Source organism: Thrips palmi, unplaced genomic scaffold (genome assembly GCF_012932325.1).
Source record: "Thrips palmi isolate BJ-2018 unplaced genomic scaffold, TpBJ-2018v1 HiC_scaffold_19, whole genome shotgun sequence".
NCBI lineage: Eukaryota > Metazoa > Arthropoda > Insecta > Thysanoptera > Thripidae > Thrips > Thrips palmi.
The window spans coordinates 11,589,041-11,609,940 of record NW_023144628.1 but is presented as its reverse complement, the minus strand read 5'-3'; the positions used below and the strand labels follow the sequence as shown (position 1 = coordinate 11,609,940).

General features: G+C 53.3%; 1 protein-coding gene across 1 annotated transcript; it reads right to left on the bottom strand.

Annotated features, from left to right (window-relative positions):
* Positions 1-17,398: 17,398 nt before the first annotated feature.
* LOC117646199 (UBX domain-containing protein 4) lies at positions 17,399-20,631 on the bottom strand. The gene is made up of 8 exons (XM_034387005.1): positions 20,416-20,631; positions 20,023-20,157; positions 19,668-19,856; positions 19,251-19,587; positions 18,948-19,160; positions 18,751-18,862; positions 17,647-17,861; positions 17,399-17,562 (listed from the first exon to the last, which is right to left on the bottom strand). Exons 1-8 carry the CDS (start codon positions 20,495-20,497, stop codon positions 17,433-17,435), a joined length of 1,413 nt encoding a protein of 470 aa, XP_034242896.1. The 5' UTR covers positions 20,498-20,631; the 3' UTR covers positions 17,399-17,432.
* Between the last annotated feature and the right edge of the window lie 269 nt (positions 20,632-20,900).

Below are 20,900 nucleotides of genomic sequence, written 5' to 3'. Positions count from 1 at the left end.
TTGCAAGCGATTACGCTCACTACAAGACTCTCTATCCACTCGGCCAGAAGAGCCCGGCGTCGCACATCGCACAAGTGGGTCAGAAAACCGGTGGAGGCGCTCAAAATCCCGGACGGATTTTGAGCTCAACACGGTAAATGGGACTCGAGCCAAACGTGTGACTCCACCAATTGATTCCTCTCCGAACGAGGAATCCATTGGTGGGGGGGTCACACGACGGATTTGAGCCTGTTTACCGACTCTAGAGCTCAATCCGCCTCTGGAGCTTTAGGCGACTGCGCCGGTCTTGTGGCCCACTGTGCGTGGGTTCGTTCCCCCCCGACCCCTGTGGGGGCTGCGGGGGCTGCGGGGGCGTGGCGCGGCAGGGCGCGTGACAGCCGTAAAGTTGGCTCATCGCCCTCAATAGACCTGTGGCGTCTCAGCCAATCACAGCTCGAGGCGCTGCCGGAAGTCGTGACGGCACCGTGACGGCACCGTGACGGCGCCGTGACGAGCCGCGTGACGCGGGGCGACGGAGAGTGACGGTGATTGATCGGCTGCAGGTGAGGACGGCGCGGCCGAACAAGGTGCGAAGCGTGCGAAGCGTGCAGTGGGGTACTAGCCAGGGGAAGGCCTTCGGCCTCGATGCTGAGCTGGATTCTGCTGGAGATGGAAATGCATTTTCATCAGTAGTAAATTTGGATGTGTTTATTTTGAAAATGAGCCTCTTTTCTTTTTGGGGGGTGATAGCCAGGAAGTATGCTTTTGCGCAAAGGATTGTGATTCGGCAATGGTTGGTTTCTCCTTGAATCGACGGAAGGCTATTTAATAATCTAAAACTAAATGTTCCAACCAATCCTAACCTAACGGGCTCGTGACAGATCTTACTCTACTCGTGACAGATCTTACCCTACTCTCGACAGATTTTATTCTCAAACTAAATGGTCCAACCAAACCTAACCTAACCTAACGGGCTCGTGACAGATCTTTCTCTACTCGTGACAGATCTTTCCCTACTCTCGACCGATCTTATTCTCAAACTAAATGGTCCAACCAATCCTAACCTAACGGGCTCGTGACAGATCTTTCTCTACTCGTGACAGATCTTTCCCTACTCTCGACCGATCTTATTCTCAAACTAAATGGTCCAACCAATCCTAACCTAACCTAACGGGCTCGTGACAGATCTTCCTCTACTCGCGAAAGATCATACCCTACTCGCGACGGATCTTATTCTGAAACTAAATGGCCTATGAAGCTTGGCGTACGACTATGGAGCTTGGACTATTGAGCTTGGACTATAGAATATGGACTATGGAGCTTGGACTATGGAGCTTGGACTATGGAGCTTGGACTATAGAGTTTGGACTATGGAGCTTCGACTATGTATACGCATATGAATATAGTAAAAATAAACAGAGGAAGATACCTCTTGTAAACTAAAGGTATCGGGGGGGGGGGTCGGACAAATGAGCTATTCAAAATCCCAAACAGGGGAAGGCCTTCGGCCTCGATGCTGAGCTGGATTCTGGTGGAGATGGAAATGCATTTTCATCAGTAGTAAATTTGGATGTGTTTATTTTGAAAATGAGCCTCTTTTCTTTTCTTTTTTTTTTTTTTTTTTTTGGGGGGGGGGGGGGGTGATAGCCAGGAAGTATGCTTTTGCGCAAAGGATTGTGATTCGGCAATGGTTGGTTTCTCCTTGAATCGACGGAAGGCTAAAACTAAATGTTCCAACCAATCCTAACCTAACCTAACGGGCTCGTGACAGATCTTACTCTACTCGTGACAGATCTTACCCTACTCTCGACAGATTTTATTCTCAAACTAAATGGTCCAACCAAACCTAACCTAACGGGCTCGTGACGGATCTTTCTCTACTCGTGACAGATCTTTCCCTACTCTCGACCGATCTTATTCTCAAACTAAATGGTCCAACCAATCCTAACCTAACCTAACGGGCTCGTGACAGATCTTTCTCTACTCGTGACAAATCTTTCCCTACTCTCGACCGATCTTATTCTCAAACTAAATGTTCCAACCAATCCTAACCTAACCTAACGGGCACGTGACAGATCTTACTCTACTCGTGACAGATCTTACCCTACTCTCGACAGATCTTATTCTCAAACTAAATGGTCCAACCAATCCTAACCTAACCTAACCTAACGGGCTCGTGACAGATCTTTCTCTAATCGTGACAGATCTTTCCCTACTCTCGACCGATCTTATTCTCAAACTAAATGTTCCAACCAATCCTAACCTAACCTAACGGGCAAGTGACAGATCTTACTCTACTCGTGACAGATCTTACCCTACTCTCGACAGATCTTATCCTCAAACTAAATGGCAGCTTGGCGTACGACTATGGAGCTTGGACTATTGAGCTTGGACTATAGAATATGGACTATGGAGCTTAGACTATGGAGCTTGGACTATGGAGCTTGGGCTATAGAGCTTGGACTATAGAGCTTGGACTATAGAGCTTGGACTATGGAGTTTGGACTATGGAGCTTGGACTATGGAGCTTGGACTATGTATACGCATATGAATATAGTAAAAATAAACAGAGGAAGATACCTCTTGTAAACTAAAGGTATCGGGGGGGGGGGGTCGGACAAATGAGCTATTCAAAATCCCAAACAGGGTGCTTCGCTTCGCTCAGCAAACACCGCCACGCCACTGCTTGCAGGCGGGGCGCGAGGCGCCGAGCGAGGCGCACCTCGGCGGGGCGCTACAGGGAGCGAGAGGGAGCGAGGCGGAAGGTGGGGCAGTGGTGATGTATGGCCTTGCGAGGCTTAGCCCCGCACACCGCATCCCCCCCACCCTCCACTCTCACACGCACACACACTCGCCACCGGTTTTATTTTTCTCTCCCTTGCGATATTATTTTTTCCCCGCGAGTGGAAACGGCCGCGCTTTGTTCCGAAATTAGCTGCAATCCAATATATCGTGTAAGGAATTAATCGCCCGACAGTGTTGCAATCCATTCCGAACGGCGACCGGGAGGCTGCGTTACAACGTGTGTGTGTGTGTGTGTGTGTGTGTGTGTGTGTGTGTGTGTGTATGTTTGCGTGTGAGATAGTGTGTGCGCGTTGGCAGCTGGCCCTACACCCCATCACCGCGGCCCGCGGATCGGTCGGCACTTAAAGGACGCTTAATAACACGTTGGTTTAATAACCGCGGTTTGATGTGGTGGCTGCCCCGGCCGGACGTGTTTTGGAGGCCACCCCGCGACCTCCCCCCCCCTCCCCCCTCGACCCCCACTATTGACACACGCGTGGTCGCGGCACACGTGTCACGCCGATGGCTCCATCGCCACACGCACACTATCACATCACACGGACAGCGAGGGACGAACCACGGGCCGGGCCGGCCGGGCCCACGGTTCGTCCTCTTCAAACAGAATCCCTTATTGGCTGGCGCATTTCCATACACACACCCCACACACGGCCGCTCGCACGCAAACCGCTACGCGTGTCATTTCCCCGCCGCGCTGCAGTCGGATCGCTGACAATGCCGGTTCCCGGAGCTGGCTCGCTTTTCGCTGCCTTTCCTTGCTTTTCCCGGAGGGACGGGAAGGGAGAAAGGAAATAACGAGGGAAATGAGGGATCCCCGGGGATTCTGCTGGATTCCCTGGATGCTGGCGCGTCGTCGCCGGTCTGGTTCGCCCGCCGCTTCGCCCGGCTGATGGGATAGGATATTTTTTCTCCTCCCTCTTTATAAGCGAAATAGAGAGGCTGGTTTCCGGTTTCGCCGCGAACGTTGCGAAGCGGTCGGCGTGGTATCGGCTGGAGGAAGAGGAGGGGGAGGGGGTGGAGGGTTGCATCGGGCTGCTCGCTCATCGGGGGAGACAGACCCGAGGCGGTGGCGGGGCCACCGGCTGGATCAAGTGGGGAGGGAAGTCTAAATGTATCAGGACGCGTCCGCGGCACTGTACAGTGGCCTCGACAGACATCCAGCCCGTTGACGTGGGCAGGCTGGACAACGGCGAGGCAGCTCAGGGCAAAGCTTAGCGCTGAAGAAAAGGGGAGGGGGGCGTCAACGTACTGGACACTCCAGCCGCGCCGGGGGCTCCGGCAAGGGGCTCTCCAGCTCCAGCAGGGGCTCTCCACCCTTTCGCCTTTGTTGGCGCTGTGAGGCGCGCGATGCGGATGTCAAACAGGAGGGACCGTGGCGTGGCGTGGCGTGGCGTGGCGTGGCGCGGCGTGCGTGGCGTGGCGTGGCGTGGCGTGGCGGGCGTGGCGTGGCGTGGCGTGGCGCGGCGTGGCGTGGCGTGGCGTGGCGTGGCGTGGCGCGGCGCGGCGTGGCGTGGCGTGGCGTGGCGTGGCGCGGCGTGTGGCGTGGCGTGGCGTGGCGTGGCGTGGCGTGGCGTGTGGCGTGGCGTGGCGTGGCCTCGCGTGGCGTGTGGCGCGGCGTGGCGTGGCCTCGCGTGGCGTGTGGCATGGCGTGCCAACGGCTCGCTGCCTATAATGCCCTGGGACGCGTCCCATTTCCTTCGCTTCCCGAATGCCTGTCGCGGCGAGGCGGCGACGCAACCCCTGGAATGCTTTGCGCGCCAAAGTGCGGTAGCGCGGCGGCAGCGCGCACCGAGACGCCACCATCATGTCCCTGCGCGTTCTCCGCCGCCTCACGGATTCCACCGTCGTCGTCAGCGTCGTCCCCCAGGAAGTGGCGGTGGCGCCCCCGGCCGTGTGGCGGCGATGACGCTATCGGGGAAGGGGGAAGGGGAGGGGGGCTAAAGTCTCCTGCAAACAAAACTAATCTCGGCCATTAAAACAGCTTTGTCCCGTCGACGACGTCGCCGCCACGCTCCGCCAGCCCCACCGTGCCGCCCGGCCCGGCCCGCCGGGCACACAAGCTCGGACCACTCTGCGCCGCGCGCGGATCCGCGATCGCACTATTTGTTGTTGTTGTTGTTGGGCCAACCTCCCCCTCCCCCTCCACCCGGTTCGGCCGGCGGGTTCGACTACTTTATGTCAGGGTGGGAAAAACAAAGAAGAGCACAGCTCCGGCAATCAAGGACGGCCAGCTTCTGACACACAGAACACGGCCCCCGGGCGGCGCCCGCCCCCGCCCCCGCCACCGCCCCGTGCCCCACCCCCAGCCGCCGGGACATATCATGTCACCTGCCACAGCTCCCGGGAGATTTAAGTGGGCGAGGTGGAGCGATACCCCGGGGTGGGGAGGAATGCGCGTTGCGGTGGGGCTGGTGGGGCTCCAGGCAGGGTGGCGGCCCGGCCCTGCACTCTACAAAAAATGTCCTGTCAACGCCGTTAATTTATTACCAATGTTTGCTGTTATGCAATTCACGGCGTTTGCTGTGAACTAGTTCACGGCGTTCACTGTGATCTCGGTTACAGTGTTCACTGTGATCTGGCCACAGTAAACGCCGTGAATTGGAGCCTGATTTGCAGTACTTCGGTGCTTAGCGGCGTCAAACTCACAGTGTTTACTGGGGACCAGACCACAGTGAACACCGCGAACAAGATCACAGTGAATCCCGTGAGCAGATCACAGTAAACGCTGTGAATTGACCTACAGTGAAAACTGGTAATAAATTAACGGCATTTACAGGACATTTTTGGTAGAGTGTGGTGGCCCGGCGGCCTGCACTGTGGCAAAAAGCTACGGAAAATTCTGTAAACAGCTTGTGGTAATTCTCCGTAGGCCCCTTATCAATATTCTCCGTAGGCTCTTACAGTATTTTCTGTAGGACCGCACAGTATTCTCCGTAGGACCGCACAGTGATCTCCGTAGGACTATACAGTCTTCGAGGTCCTACGGAGAAGACTGTGCGGATTTACAGAGAATACTGTGCGGCCCTACGGAGAATACTGTAAGAGCCTACGGAGAATATTGATAAGAGGGCTACGGAGAATCCTGGCAAAAAAATTAACAGGATTTTCCGTACCTTTTTGCCACAGTGTGGTGGGTCGCGGAATGCCCTGGGCTCGTCTCGGCTCGCCGCCCTCGGCGTGCTGGCTGGGCTGAGGGCGCTATCGGCCGCCGGCGCCGATCTTCCGTATTTTCGCCGCGCTTTGGCCGTGCGCGGCTCGGGGCCGAGGCCGTGGGCGCGGGCCGGCCGCGCACAACGCGGCGCGGAAAGATTGCTGGCGACAAAAGGGCGATGCATAAAACATGGCGCCGCGCTGCTGCTGGGGGCTGCCTCTGCCTAGGGCGGCGCGGCTGGCCGGCCGGCCTCCTCCTGCAGCAGGCCCAGTAGGGCGGCAGGGCGGCCGGCACCAAACGTGTGGCATTCCTCCGCTTGGCAAAGACCCCCACCGTCATCCCGGCAAAAGGCGGAACCGGGCGAAACCCAACCCCTCTTACCGGCGGCGCGGCTCGGCTTACCCGGCCCGGCTTGCGTAAGCGGCGCACAGTGGGCCAGAAGACCGGTGGAGCGGCCAAAATTCGAGACGCGTTTTGAGCTCCAGAGTCGCTAAGAGGGACACCAACCGAAGGTGTGACCCCACCAATGGATTCCTCGTTCAGAGAGCAATCCATTGGTGGGGTCGAACGTTCGGTTCGAGTCCCATTTAGCGACTCTGGAGCTCAAAACGCGTCTATAATTTTGGCCGCTCCGCTGGTCTTCTGGCCCACTACTGTGCGGCGGGTTGGCGCCCCCAGTATTGTGACGCTCGCGTCGCCCCGCGCCACTGCCAAAAGCGCTGCCGTCTCTCTGGCACTTGTGAGCGCTCCGTGCGGGGGGGAGAGAGGCAGGGCGACAGAGCGCCGCCGCGTAATGGCCATGCAGGCACTCGATGGTCATCTCCGGCATGGCTGCTCGTTAGGGTCGTTAGCCGCGCCGTGTGTGTGTGTGTGTGTGTGTGTTGTTTATGTTTGTGTTTGTGTCTATCTGCCGCCGCCAAGAAGACTTCCTCCCGATTCTCCTCCTGGCTGCCCTGCCCCGCGTGGAATCCGCAGAATCTTCCCGCTCCGCGATCCACGCTCCACGCTCCACTCGACTGCTCCACGGTACGCGGTGCGCGATGCGCGGTGCGCGGCCCTTCGCTCTTGCGCCCTGCGAAACGTAATTAAGTTTACTCCGCCGGCCGGGCAGGCCTTCGCTCGCCTTCGCTCGCCTTCGCTCTCCGCCTTTCGCTCCGCTCTCCGCGCGCCTCGCGTTCGGGGCAATATTCATGCCGGAACTGTTGAGCGGCGCGGGGCGCGGCAACTACAAGTAGTCCAGGAGGGCGAAGATTAAAGCGCGGGCGCGGAGGGGGAGGAGGAGGAAAAGGGGAAGGTGGGGGGCCTCCGACGAACGACGCTTGTTTTCGGCGCGTCTTTTATATCGCGGACCCTTTTACGACATCCCCCGCTTTACTGCGTGCGTGACTCTGTGTGTGCTTGAGTGTGCTTGTGTGTGTGTGTGTGTGCGTGTGTGTGTACGTGTACGTGTGTGAGTGAGTGCGAGCGTTCGTGAGTTTCGGTGAAGTGCTGACACCTGTCCGCCAGCCGGGCCGCGGTGCCGGGGCTGCGGTGTGGGTGCCGGGGCCGGGACCCTGCAGGACCCTGTGGAGAAAGCTGTGGCGTCGTTACCGACTCAACCGGACGTGGGGCTGGCGCGCCAGGGCTGCAGAGAGAGGGAGTGAAAAAGAGAGAGAGAGAGAGAGAGAGAGAGAGAGAGAGAGAGAGAGAAGGAGGGGCGGGCCGGCGGGGATATACATCTTGCGGGTGAAAGGGGACGGCAAAGCCGCTCAGTGACTCGCCCCGCCTCTCCCCGCCCCGCCCCGCCCCGCCCCGCCCCGCCACGCCCCGCCCCGCCCCAGACTCACAGCCTTGCGGGTGGCTGACCGCTCCACAATATTTTCCCTGCGCACATGCTCGGCCATGCTATGCTGCGCCGTGCTGGGGAGGGAAATCGCTCTGCTCGTCGAAGCGCGCGGCAGTCGGCGAGCTTTTGAGGGTTTTTGCGGCGGCGGCCCGACTCATGATGAGGCCGCCGCCGTGCCGCCGTGCCGCACCGCCGCACCCACACAGCCCCTGCGGCCCGCAGCCTTGCCCACGGACCACATGGCGGGGCAGGGCTGCCCGGGCACGGCATGTACGGCCTCTTGCGCGAGGGGTCCACCACTCGGGGAATCATGTGTACATCGTGTCCGGGAATCATCCGGAAATCGTCCGGGAATCATGGGAATCTCAGTAATCTTACGGGAATCATGGGAATCACGAGAATCACTTCCGAATCACGGGAATCTCGCGGGAATCGCAGGAATCATCCAAAAATCGTAGGAATCACATAGAAATCTCTTCGGAATCATGAGGAATCTTCTGAAAATCATGGGAATCTTCTGCAAATCATGGGAATCTTGGGAATCATAGGAATGAAAATCGAGATAGTGTCGTGAAAATCGTGTGAAAAACCGCCAATTGCGCCTCTGACAGGTATCCTTCAGGCTGAAGTCAGATTTTTGGGTCTGTTTTAGCTTTGAACAAAATATTTACCATGCTCGGGAATCACGGAAGAATCGCGGGAATCACTCGGAAATCGCGAGAATCACTCGGGAATCATGAGAATCATTCGGAAATTTTGAGAATCACTCCAAAATCATGGGAATCACTTGGGAATCGCAGGATTCGTGGAAATCATGTGGGAATCATGGGAGTCTCAGGAATCTCCTGGGAATCCTGGGAATCCCAGGAATCTCGGGAATCCGGAATCATGTGTACGCAAAAATTCGGAGTGGTGGACCCCTCGCTCTTGCGGCTGAATATTAAGAGGAAATGCCACAATGTCGTTCCCCTTGACCTCCCCGGTGCGGGCGGCAGGACGGCGTGCGGCTGCATGCGACATCCGCCAACTTGCTCCATGCAGCTTCCGGCCGCGGAGCCAATTTCACGCAGCGCCGCCGCGCCGCACTGAACGCCGCAAAGATAACAGCGCTGGCCGAGAAGCGCGGCGGACAACGAAAACAGACTGAGGCGGAATGGCGCGACGGCGAGGCGACGAGGAAGTCTGGCGGCGAAGCGCAGCGGGGCGCGCTGCGCCGGTCTGGGGCTCCATGGCTGCGACGCTGCGACCCGCGCGTCCACTCCCGTTTTACATAATCGCTCTCATTGGAGTCGTCCCTTCCCTTTTCTTCCCTTGGCGACGTCCCGGTCGCCCGCTTTCGTCTGCGACAAGCTGGGGGGCGCTCGGGGGGCTGGCGTGGGCCAGAAGACACGTGGAGGAGGAGGCTAAAATACGAGACGCGTTTTGAGCTCAGGGGCGTTCCACGTCAAACCATCATGGTCCAAAACGTACTTGCTCAGATCCAGCCCCCAATTTTTTATCTGGTGGTGTACCACCCAAAGACCACTCTCATAAATTTTTTTGAAAAAAAATTCAGAACTTTGGCCGCAGTGATTTTTTGAAACTTGAAAAAAAATATATAAATTTTTTTTTTAGTTTTTTTTAAATTGTGTATCCAGGTGCTCAAATGGGTTGAAAACAGTAAAGGGCAACATAAAATAGTGAAAAAAAAATTGGGACCCCCAGCCCTTACCAGAAACAAAGTTTACGATAAAAAAAACCACGGTTTCTTGAATTCCCAAAATACGCCGTCTCACTTTTGGACCATATTGGCATCAAAGGACCCCAATGAGGTACTCTAACTGTCACTAAAAAATTAGGGACGGCAATCCATAAACACCAGAGATATTGTCAAAAAACTCTAAAAGTTATCGAAGGTTATCGAAGCTTTTTGCCCCAAAATTGTCAAAATGGGACCTATATTGGTTCCGCTGAGGCACTGTGCATTGAAATACTATTCAATTGTCTGTCTTAACACCATGGAAGATGTGAGAGAGGTAAAGGTCAGCATTACAAGAGTTTTGGAATTACACGGCAATAAGTTTTTTTAATTATAATAACCAAATGCGACAAAATGCATTGTTTGGCAGCCGCCAACTGAAGCTCATTGATTGGTGGGGACTTCATCCGGGTCATCTTCATTTTCTTCTTTTAAGTCTCCAGCAGTTGCATGGTCAAGGTGAAGATGGCTTGGATGAAGTCCCCACCAATCAATGAGCTTCAGTTGGCGACTGCCAAACAATGCATTTTGTCGCATTTGGTTATTATAATTAAAAAAACTTATTGCCGTGTAATTCCAAAACTCTTGTAATGCTGACCTTTACCTCTCTCACATCTTCCATGGTGTTAAGACAGACAATTGAATAGTATTTCAATGCACAGTGCCTCAGCGGAACCAATATAGGTCCCATTTTGACAATTTTGGGGCAAAAAGCTTCGATAACCTTCGATAACTTTTAGAGTTTTTTGACAATATCTCTGGTGTTTATGGATTGCCGTCCCTAATTTTTTAGTGACAGTTAGAGTACCTCATTGGGGTCCTTTGATGCCAATATGGTCCAAAAGTGAGACGGCGTATTTTGGGAATTCAAGAAACCGTGGTTTTTTTTATCGTAAACTTTGTTTCTGGTAAGGGCTGGGGGTCCCAATTTTTTTTTCACTATTTTATGTTGCCCTTTACTGTTTTCAACCCATTTGAGCACCTAGATACACAATTTAAAAAAACTAAAAAAAAAATTTATATATTTTTTTTCAAGTTTCAAAAAATCACTGCGGCCAAAGTTCTAAATTTTTTTTCAAAAAAATTTATGAGAGTGGTCTTTGGGTGGTACACCACCAGATAAAAAATTGGGGGCCGGATCTGAGCAAGTACGTTTTGGACCATGATGGTTTGACGTGGAACGCCCCCTCAGTCGCTGGGACTCGGACCAAACGTATGACCCCCACCAATGGATTGCTCTCCGAACGACGAATCTATTGGCGGGGTCACACGTTCGGTTCGAGTCCTGTTGAGCGGCTCTGGAGCTCAAAACGCGTCTGGAATTTTGGCCGCCTCCACCGGTCTTCTGGCCCACTGTGTGCCAGCGTCGGGGGCTGCTAGCTTCGAGGGCTGCTGGGGGCTCTGCGGCCGCTGCCGACCCCTGTGGGGCCAGGCTGGCGAGGCGAGACGCGCCGAGCACAAAGTCTCCGTTGGGGCGGCCACCGCGCTCCCCGAAAACAATTGGGAGTGCTCCCTGCGCCCCCGCCCCGCCCCGCGCTCTGCCAATAAGGTAATGCCGACTCCCCCGTGGGCCCTCCACTTCCTCCACGTGTGTGCCCTTTTCCTCCTCGGCGATCTTTGTTTGTTTGTTTTCTTTTTGTCTCGGGTAAGTACCTAATTTGCGGCGCACCCCCCGCCGCGACACAGTCTCTCTAGTCTGGGTTTTGGTTTAGTCAAGACGGTGCGTGTGCGCATGGGGTGCGTGCGTGCGTGCCAGCTAGCCGCGCCCCATCCTGCGCCTGGGCTGTTTATGCCGTGCGCCACGCCGCGCAAACTCGAGCCGAGCCGTGATGTACCCACGCGCCACGTACATAATTCATCTCTTGATGTGCGGGGCGAGCGCCTCGCCACGGCAGGCCACGCCACGCCACGCCACGCCACGCCACGCAGCGCAGACCGCACCAGGAAGCGGGACGCTGCACTGGAGCGACTGGAGATTGCCTGGCAGCACTGGCAGGCTGGATGATGGGCAAGGAGTTCAAACTTTCCCCCTCCCACTTTTTTTTGCTATTTTTGATTTTGTTTTGCAAGGGGGTGGAGATATATGGGTGAGCAGATCATTTGACCTACCTACACTGTTAGAAGGGGGTTCGATTTTCGAACCGTGGAAAGGCGGTCCCAATTCTCGCCCGGCTCGAAAATCGGGCTTAAGTAGAATCGAACCCACGTGGGTTCAATTTTCGGACGTGGGGTTCGATTTTCGACCGCTTCGCCGGCTTTCGGCTCTGAGGGCTTTCGCAGGGCAGCGCCTGGAGTCAATTTGCAAACTTGACCGAACACACATCACCTTACAGATTTAGATTCGTCTCAAGTAGACAAACCAAAAATGTCAACACATATCATGGGTTGAAATGAAAAATGAAAGAGTTATTCAACTTCTAATGTCTTTTTTACCATTTTTGCACTCTAAAACTCCAATAACTCTTCCATTTTCTATTTTAACCCATAACATGTCTTGACATTTTTTGTTTGTCTTCTCGAGACAAATCTAAATCTGTAAGCAAATGTCTATTTGGTGAAGTTTGATAATTCACTTGTCTCAGAGAAGCTCAATCCCTACAAAGCCGAAAATCGAACCCTACAGAGCCGAAAATCGAACCCTCATCTTGTCAAAATATCGAACCCTGGATGTATCGGCCACCCCGTCCGATTTCCGAACCGAGATGGGTTTTCGATCCTACTTAAGGCCGTGTTTCGAGCCAAGGTGGGTTCGAAAGTCGAACCCTCTTCCAACAGTGTACCTAAACTAGACCGACACAAACTAGACCTGCCTATTTAAAGCGACCTGGGGGGCACGGCTCATCGTGTCAATCAAAAAAGCGTCATCCATTAAAAATTTAATAGTAGCTCGAGTAAAAGTCAACATGACGCATTCCACCAAAACCCAAGACTTCAGGAAGGAAGGTTTTAGGGCACAATGTGCACCTGTGTGTTGAATACCACCTGAATCTAAAACAAGCAGTCATTTCGGAAAGTGTCTCTTCCCGGCTCCTTAAAAATATTTTTGAAAATAAGTTAATTTGAAATTCACTTTTAAATCTTTTCTTAGCAAAAACTTTTTTTTATAACTCAAACCGTTAAGGAGATAAGAGCACCCGAAATCTCAATAAATGTCAAGTTATTGCACGTGAGACCTGGCTGGGGAAGGAGCAGAGGAACTATTTGTCCTGGACCGAACCCAAGTCGTGCGCCGTGGTTCGTTAATTGCTTTTCTTCCCCCACCTCCACCCCCAAAATACCCCCCCCCCCTTTTCCTCCGGGTGACCGAGCGCGGCGACCGCACGCCGCACGGCGACAGGGTGTGACTTGGTGGCGACGCGGCCAAGTTGGCGCGTCACGCAAGTTGGCGACATCTCCGTGTGTGTGTGTGTGTGTGTGCGTGTGCGTGTGCGCGCGCGTGTGTATGTGTGTGTGTGTGTGTGTGTGAGTGTGCGTGCGAGTTGGTGCGTTTGCATGCATGTGTGAGTGCGCACGTACGACGGGCATTACACACTCGAGCCGCCCCGACAGTCGTCGAGTCGAGTGACTTGGCGCGTGTAGCTCTGTCCGGCTCTGTCGGGATTGCCTGGTAGTCTTTGAAAAGTGCTATTTTGACTTTGCATAAATTTAACTATGCGGCTGTATGGATCGCTGCGGATGGACTGCAGAGGACAACAATGCACTCCACAGCGTGAGGGGGCAAATTTCCCCTGGGGCAGAGTATTCCTACTTTCCGCTTTGTTTGACCAGTGTTTTTTTTTTAACCGCGAATTGGTGCTGACAATATTGCCAGCTGTACAGGAGCACTATAGCGTCCGGGCGGGACGCGGGGCAGTGCTGCTGCAGAGCGATTCCGAGCAGCGCGTCATCGCCGTCTCTCTCTCTCTCTCTCTCTCTCTCTCTCTCTCTCTCTCTCTCTCTCTCTCGCACCGCCAAGGGAGTGCGCCCCATGAGTGGGAAAGAGACAGAGCGACGATCGGTCGGCACCACCCTTGCTGGAGTGAAACGTCGCCTTTGCCGCGAATCAGGAGGCAGGACCGCCGGATTAATAACGCGTGCGAAACCACGCGGCCGGAGTGGAGTGGAGTGCGGGTGGAGTCAAGTGGCGGCGAAGTGGGCTCAAATTACATTAGAGCTCGCGAGGCCCGGCGAGGCTTGAGGCCGGCGCACCTACCGGCGAGGCACACTCATGTCGCGGCCACGCGGGCAGGGCGGGGCAGGGCGGGGAGGGTGCCCCTAACGGGGAGTTTAGCGACAAGAAAGCCTTCCCCTGCCTCCCCTCGCCGTCGAGGCCGCCGCCGCCACTGAGGCTCCCGGCCGACGATGGAATTGACTCTCTGCCCACAGAGCGGGGCCCGGGACCCAGCAGCTCGGCGCCACAGTGCCCCCGCCCCCAGCCCCGCCCTCAACCCCGCCCCCAGTCCCGCCCCCAGCCCCGCCCCCAGTCCCGCCCCAGTCCCCCCCAGCCCCGCCCCCAGCCCGCCCCAGCCCCGCCCCCAGTCCCGCCCCCAGCCCCGGCCTGCCGGCGGCCCGGCGGCGCCACCAAAAATGTGGCAACGACAGCATCTGGCACGCGCGCCGCTCCCTGATGTGAAACTAACGCGGCTTAACTCTGCCGCCGACTAAACTGTAAGCGCAGTAGTGCAGTGTTGTTGGAGCGCCCTCTGCTGGGCGGGTAATAACCCCTGGAGGTATCGTTGTTAGCTCTCTCTCCCTCTGCTGGGCGGGGACGAACCCCTGGAGTCTGGAGGTATCGTTTAGTTAGCTCCCCCCTCTCCAGCTGGATGCGGTAATTCCCCTTCGAAGCGGGGAGACAAAGTCACGAAAGGTGAGCTCCAAATTGAACGGGGAACGTTTCCTTCGAGGGTAGACGCCATTGCCCACACGACCCGTCGTGACCCGCGCCAATGTGGGTGCACTGTACTGTACTCCTCCATGAAAGAGCGACAAAAATTGTGTTCATCCGACGGGCGTCTTCGTTCCATGCTTGGGATGAATGCACCTACCCAGGTCGTCGCTGAACTCGTCGTCCGCGGCCAGGGTGTTGTTGGTGTTGTTGGCGGCGACGAGGACGGTGGGCACGGGGATGGCGAAGGGCGGCGCCGTGCTGTTGGCCGCCACGGCCGACGCGTTGGCGCGCAGGATGGCGGCCATGGTGGGCAGGGCCGTCGGCGGGGCCCTCGTTGTGGCCGCGGGCAGGGCCGCGGGCAGGGCCGAAGCCAGGGTCACCAGGGACACCACCACCGCGGCGTGCTGGAGGCGCCGCATGCCGCGACGTCCGCTACCTCTCTCGGCCCGGCATCGCGGGTGGGCCAGGCGGGCCGGCGGGCTGGTGGGGTGGCGGGGGGAGACGAGCTGCTGGCCGGGTGGTCACATCAGGCGGGGCCCTGCCTGCCCTGCCGGCCCTGCCGGCCGTGCCCCTGCCGGTTGCGCCGCACCTGCAAACCACACAAGAAGCCGAGATGACAATCAGGGCGGAGGCGGAGGCGGCCCGGGCGCCGGGCGTGCGCTGACTGCTGACGACGTGGCGGGGTGGCGCGGGGTGGCTCTGTGTGCTCGCCAAAGAAAAACACGAAGCGTGACGTCACCCTGCCGTCGCAGCAAAACACAAGAAACGGAAGGGCGAGCCGTGACTTGATACAACAACGACGCAGCCGGAAGCGGACTGGAGCGGACGGGAGCGGAGCGCCGGAGCGCCGTGGCGGCAGGCAACCAACGCACAGCCGTGCACCCGTGTTGCCTACCCGGCAGGCGCTCGCTGCACCCGAGTCGGGAAACGCCGTGGCGGTAGACAACCAACGCACAGCCGTGCAGCCGCGTTGCCTACCCAGCCATTACCATTAAGGGCTAGACCACACATGACCGTATGCTATAGGCGCTCGATGCACCCGAGTCGGGGAACGCCGTGGCGGCAGGCAACCAGCGGACACCCGTGCCTGCGGGAGGCCTGCCCCGGCCTGCCCTCCCGGCGCTCCGCGCTCCGCCCAGCGCGGCCGCAATTTAGCGGCCCTGACGAGATTGCCCCTCCTCTCCTCCCCGCTTCTCGGCAGGAAATAGATTAATCAGTCCATCAGTTCTTAAATTGGCAGGTCGTTAATTAGGTCCATGAATATCTGAGCGCGGCCGACGGCCTGGCGCTCCAACTCACCGAGAGGGGGCCGGTCATGCCAGGCGGGCACCGCGGCGCGCACTGCGTCCTCCAACACACACACAGTCTCGCGCGCACACACACACACACGCACACGCGGAGGGAATCGCCGTGATATCCGGTGTTCGGAGGCAGGGCGGCACTGCGCTGGAGGCACGGGCCCGTCGGTGACTTGACTTGCGGCGGCGCGGTGTCGCGATGTTGTCGGCACGGCGCTGGCGGGTCGCGTTGGCGGCGGAGGCTGGCCGAGGCCGAGGGCGCCGGCAGGGCGTCGCGCTGGCCGCGAGCGTGGCGCTGCGTGGCGCTAGCGCAGCGCCATGCGTCCGAGGGAAGGGAAGGACTGAGCGCGGAGCGGCGCGGAGCGGGTCGCCTCCCCGGGAGCTCGGCAGCGGCGGAGTGGCGGGGCGTCGCTGGGCTGGGGTGGCCCGGCCCGTCGCCCATCCACCCCGCCGGGCCCTGGCTCCGGCTGCTGCGCGCTGCTGCGCCGGCCCGCCCCCACCCCCGCGTAGCCGCCACCCCCGACCCCCGAGAGCAACCCCCTCCCCCACCCCCCCCCCCCGCCCTCCGCCCGGGAGCGGGAAGACAACTTACTCGGAGAGCGTGCGGGAACGCATCCGGTTCGGCCGGATTTTTTTCTCGCCGGCGAGGCGAGGCTGTATCGGACGCGAAGGAGACGGTGCATTGGAAGGGCTGGGAGGACTCGAAGGGGCTGGAAGGGCCCTGGCGGGGACGCAGGGACTCGGCAACGGAGGCCTTTCTCTTGCCCATTTCCCTATGGCACCGAGTACAGGCCGCGCTGTCCTGTTTTTGTTGCATCTTTTGCGTTGACGACGGCACTGTATTCACTCTTCTGCTGCACTCTGTTCATTGCATAGGCTACTGTGACCGGGGCTAATTTTTGGTTTCTGGGGGACCGCGACTGCGGCGGCGTTCGACTCCCAGTGTTTCGTTGTGTTTTCGAAGGCCTCCCCCCCCCCCCACCACTAGCAGGGGAAATCCCATTTTTGGAGCAAGTAACAGATATTGTGAATTGATTGTGTTCACACCTGTTATTTATGCAAAGGGAAATAGGTTGGATATTTACTAGAATACACAGCTACCGGAACTTGTTTTATTATAATATGGTACAATACATAAGAGGGAAACCCACTAATGTAATATATTTGTTTCAAGCAACTCCGGCTTACAGAAATGTGTGCCTCAGCTCAGTACAATGGAAAACATTAGGAAAAACTGTATGTCTACTCCACTTCAAAGCATGTTTCCAAATTATTCCAAAAACATACAACAAATAAGAGAAACCAAGGTATTCAGAATACATAAATGACAAGATTATTCTACCCAAGGCATTTCAAACAACTTAAAGGAAGATGTAGCTTCTACTAAAGTATGGTTTCAAAATGGATTCATATAATAATGTTAGTGCTCTTAGTTAAATTCAACAACTCATCTATACAAATATTTATAGTATCTGTACAAAAATCACAACTAGCAAAACACAACATAACCAACTTCTTATAACAAAAGGCACTTTCTTGACAATCTTTATGAAGTATATACCAGGCACATGCAGCCAGTTCAAAGGTGATAAGCATACTCAATGCAGTCTCAAAAGGTCATGTTATAAGCTAAAAAACATTCAATCTGTCTTAAGAATTCAATTAAAAATGAACAAATCAAAATGATGGAAACAAATTCATACTGCCTCATAAAAACATTTTTACAATTTTAGACTGAAAAAAAAAATTATGTGCACAGAAAAGTTAATGCTTCACATTTGTTGAGTTGAATTTCCATTCCACGTATTATTTTCGTCATCAGAGGAAGAATTGCTTTGATGAAGACGGTGTACATTACTGTTCCCCGCTCGCCTGTACGCCCCTCCACTTCTCCTTTGAGGTCTGACAAAGTTTGGAGAAAAGATACCAAATTAGAAATTTATAAACCATATTGATATTGAGAGTGGCACCGAAAAGCAGGCTCACCTCCTGTCTTGCTGGTTGTTGGCTTGGTTTTGAGCAGGGGCTGGTCCAGCCGCAGCACCAGAGTTTGAGCCTGGTGCAGGAGGGGGGGCACCAAAGATGAAGACTCGAATAAATGAAAAGAGCCGAGTCAAGGGGTACGTCATGAACAGGAACATGGTTTGAGCAAAGCCAAACAAGCCTGGGCTATTTTGAAGAGAACCAGAATTACCACCAGCCTGGAAAAAAGGGAATGCACAATGAATTAGACAATAGGCCAAAGGCAGAGACATGGGGTAATCCATCCATTGACATGACATCCTGTTCTATCCACATGCTCGTAGTTTGGGGTCTCTGACAGACTTCAGCAGTGAAGGTGACGAGCCAAACACGCTGCTCGGTCAAGCGAACAGCGGGCGAAGCGATTACGGCTTCAGGCACTCCAGTTGGGGCATGCCACGCCAGACGGCGAGTGACAAGGAGTAATTGGAGTAAACACTTTATGAGCAATGGGAGACACTAACTACATCACACAAACTACGCACAAACAGCATAAAAAAAGAAAGAAAAAAAAGCATGTTTATTACAACAAATGTCATTAAAATTAATACCTAATTTTTAAAAAAAATATGATTTGAAAGTGAATTACCTTCTCACAGAATACTTTTTAAAGGCAATGAACATCACTTACTATAACTAAAGAAAGTATTCTTAGATGCACATACACACACACACACACAACACATAAAAGGGGTAAAAAGGCTGCTTATAAGAACAAAACTGCAAAATTATTTAAAAAATGGAAAGAATAAAAAACATTTAAAAAACAAGTGAACTGACATCTCACATAAGACTTGAATGGGGCAATGAATGACACTAACTGTGCATGACATGAAAGTATTCATACACTCTCACTCATTCATACATACACATATACATACAGACACACACACAAACACACACACACACTCACTATAAAAGGAGGTGAAAAAGGCCAGTTTATAATAATGGAATTAGTGTTACAAATGTTGCATGAACTAACACATTCATTATTCTCATTCTCACAAGAGGACTGAATACTCATTGAGCAAACCAACAAGAACAAACACAAAGATAAGGAGAACTTACTGGTACAATAAGTACAAGGGATGATGGAACCAATTGGAGGTCACGAAGAGTTGAAGAGTTGTCTTGAGAGGAAAACTCATGGCGTGGAAAAGCGGTGGCCAATGAAAAGTTCCTGAACAGCAAAAATACAGTGAAGACCTTTAGCTGATAGTTTTTTTGCAGAAGCATTTAAAGTACGGTGAAACTTGATAACTTACTGATAAGGAAGAGTTATATTTGATACTATGTACTGCCGGACATCACCAAGAGTAGACATAGCTTCAAAAGTATGAGAATGAGTTGATCCATCCGGAAGCCTAAACTGAAGGCGCGCTTGATTACTATTAGTGAGAATAGGTGTTGGTGCTGTAGCAGGCCCACTGACAGCAGGTGAAGGGGCGGATGGAACATTTCTTGCATTTCGGGCAGCTCTACAATTTACCAAAAAGAAAAAAGATCAATAAACAAAGAAAGAAAAGTTAAGCACTGGCACAAATTTAAGACAAATTCAAATGTATTACCTGTCTTGAGCAATCTGCTCCAAAACTCGCTGCCTTGCCGCCTGTTCGAGTTGTTTGTCTCTCATCCTCTCCTCTTTGAGTTGCTTCAACTCCTGCTCCTGCTGCAACCTCCGCATTTCTTGGATGTTTTGCCCCTCTTTGCGACGTCTCATCTCCTTTTGTCTTGCTTCTTCTTCTTCCTCAGCTTGTTTCTTCAAACGCTTTTCCTCCAACAATTCCTTAGCACGCTCAACACGTTCATCTAAAGGAACTGAAGATGCTCCAGGTTGAGAAGCAGGTTCTTCTGTGGCTGTTTCTGATGGTTTGGCTGCTTCTGTGGCTGTTTCTGATGGTTTAGCTACAAGAAAATATAAAAATAGTAATAATATTTTAAAAATTTTCTAAGTAAAATTGTTAACTTCTCACACAATTACTTACAAGAAGAAGCTTTCGCTGCTGCTGACTGGGTAGACGGTGCTTCTTTAGAATTAGATTTCCCAAAATGAACATTTTCGACGTGAACAATTTGTTTAAGAAGAATTTTAGAATCATCAGCATCTGTCACAATCTTGATGGGAGATCCATTACGACCAATGAAGTAAAGCGATGGTATAGAAGGGTTACGATCTTAAAATTTTAAGTCAAGGATGACATTTTACAAAAATAAAGGAAACAGTTATTTCTTAAAAAGAAATGTAAAAGAATAGCATATTAATTACTTATATATTGTGAACGAAGAGGTGATTATACAAAACATTAGAGAAAACCACACTTGTAAGTAGTAAAAGGATACAAATTTGAGAAAATTGGGTAAATGTTTCCGTTCCACTCTCAAGGCGAATGGAGACAAAATTATCTCCCTCCAACTTTGATGACACATCAGCATCATCAATTGCAGACGCTATCTTCTGTGATCTGTCATCTTTCCCTGCAAACACAAAATAAAATATAACACCCAGCCAGGAAACTCAGTTGATGAAGCGTGAGGTATCAGATAATCTTGACAATGACTTGACACTAATGAACAATTAATGGAGATGGAGGCATAAAGAACGGCTGGATATAAACGGAAAAACAGGCATCTCTGTAAACCAAGTGATTATCAAACAAAGAATCTGCAAGAATTATCAGCCCCAACTTTTACTAAAACCTAACTGCAAAACACAACTCTGATGCTTCTACTAACCTTCAATAAAAACAACAAACACTGCGTTCCGAGCTTTCGATTGAGTCACAGCCTCGACAATGTTGCCTTGAAACCAACGCATATTGACGTTATGTCTAAAACTCGAGTAAAATTAGGGTGTCAATTCAAAATTATTCGCGCAAAAGCGACTCAATGAAAGAACATGAATGAACGTCAGAAAAAAAGGCAGCCTGCTGGCAGATGACAGCTGGTATGGGAAATTCGGATGTTGTGCGCCTAAGTTTCTCATTTTAAGCTGTGCTAAATCGCACCAACTTATCTACTAAAATGTGTTGTAAAAATTGTTAATAAACGTGCTCTTTCGAAACAAAAAAAGATGCCTGAACAGTGCTTTTGTTGTACTTGACAATTACCTCGATAATTTTGAAAATAGCTGACTTCAAATGTGAATGAATGGTCTACCCCTTTATTTCGCGGTGTTGGTATGCAAACCGAACAAAGTTTATGTTGCACGCGCATATTTT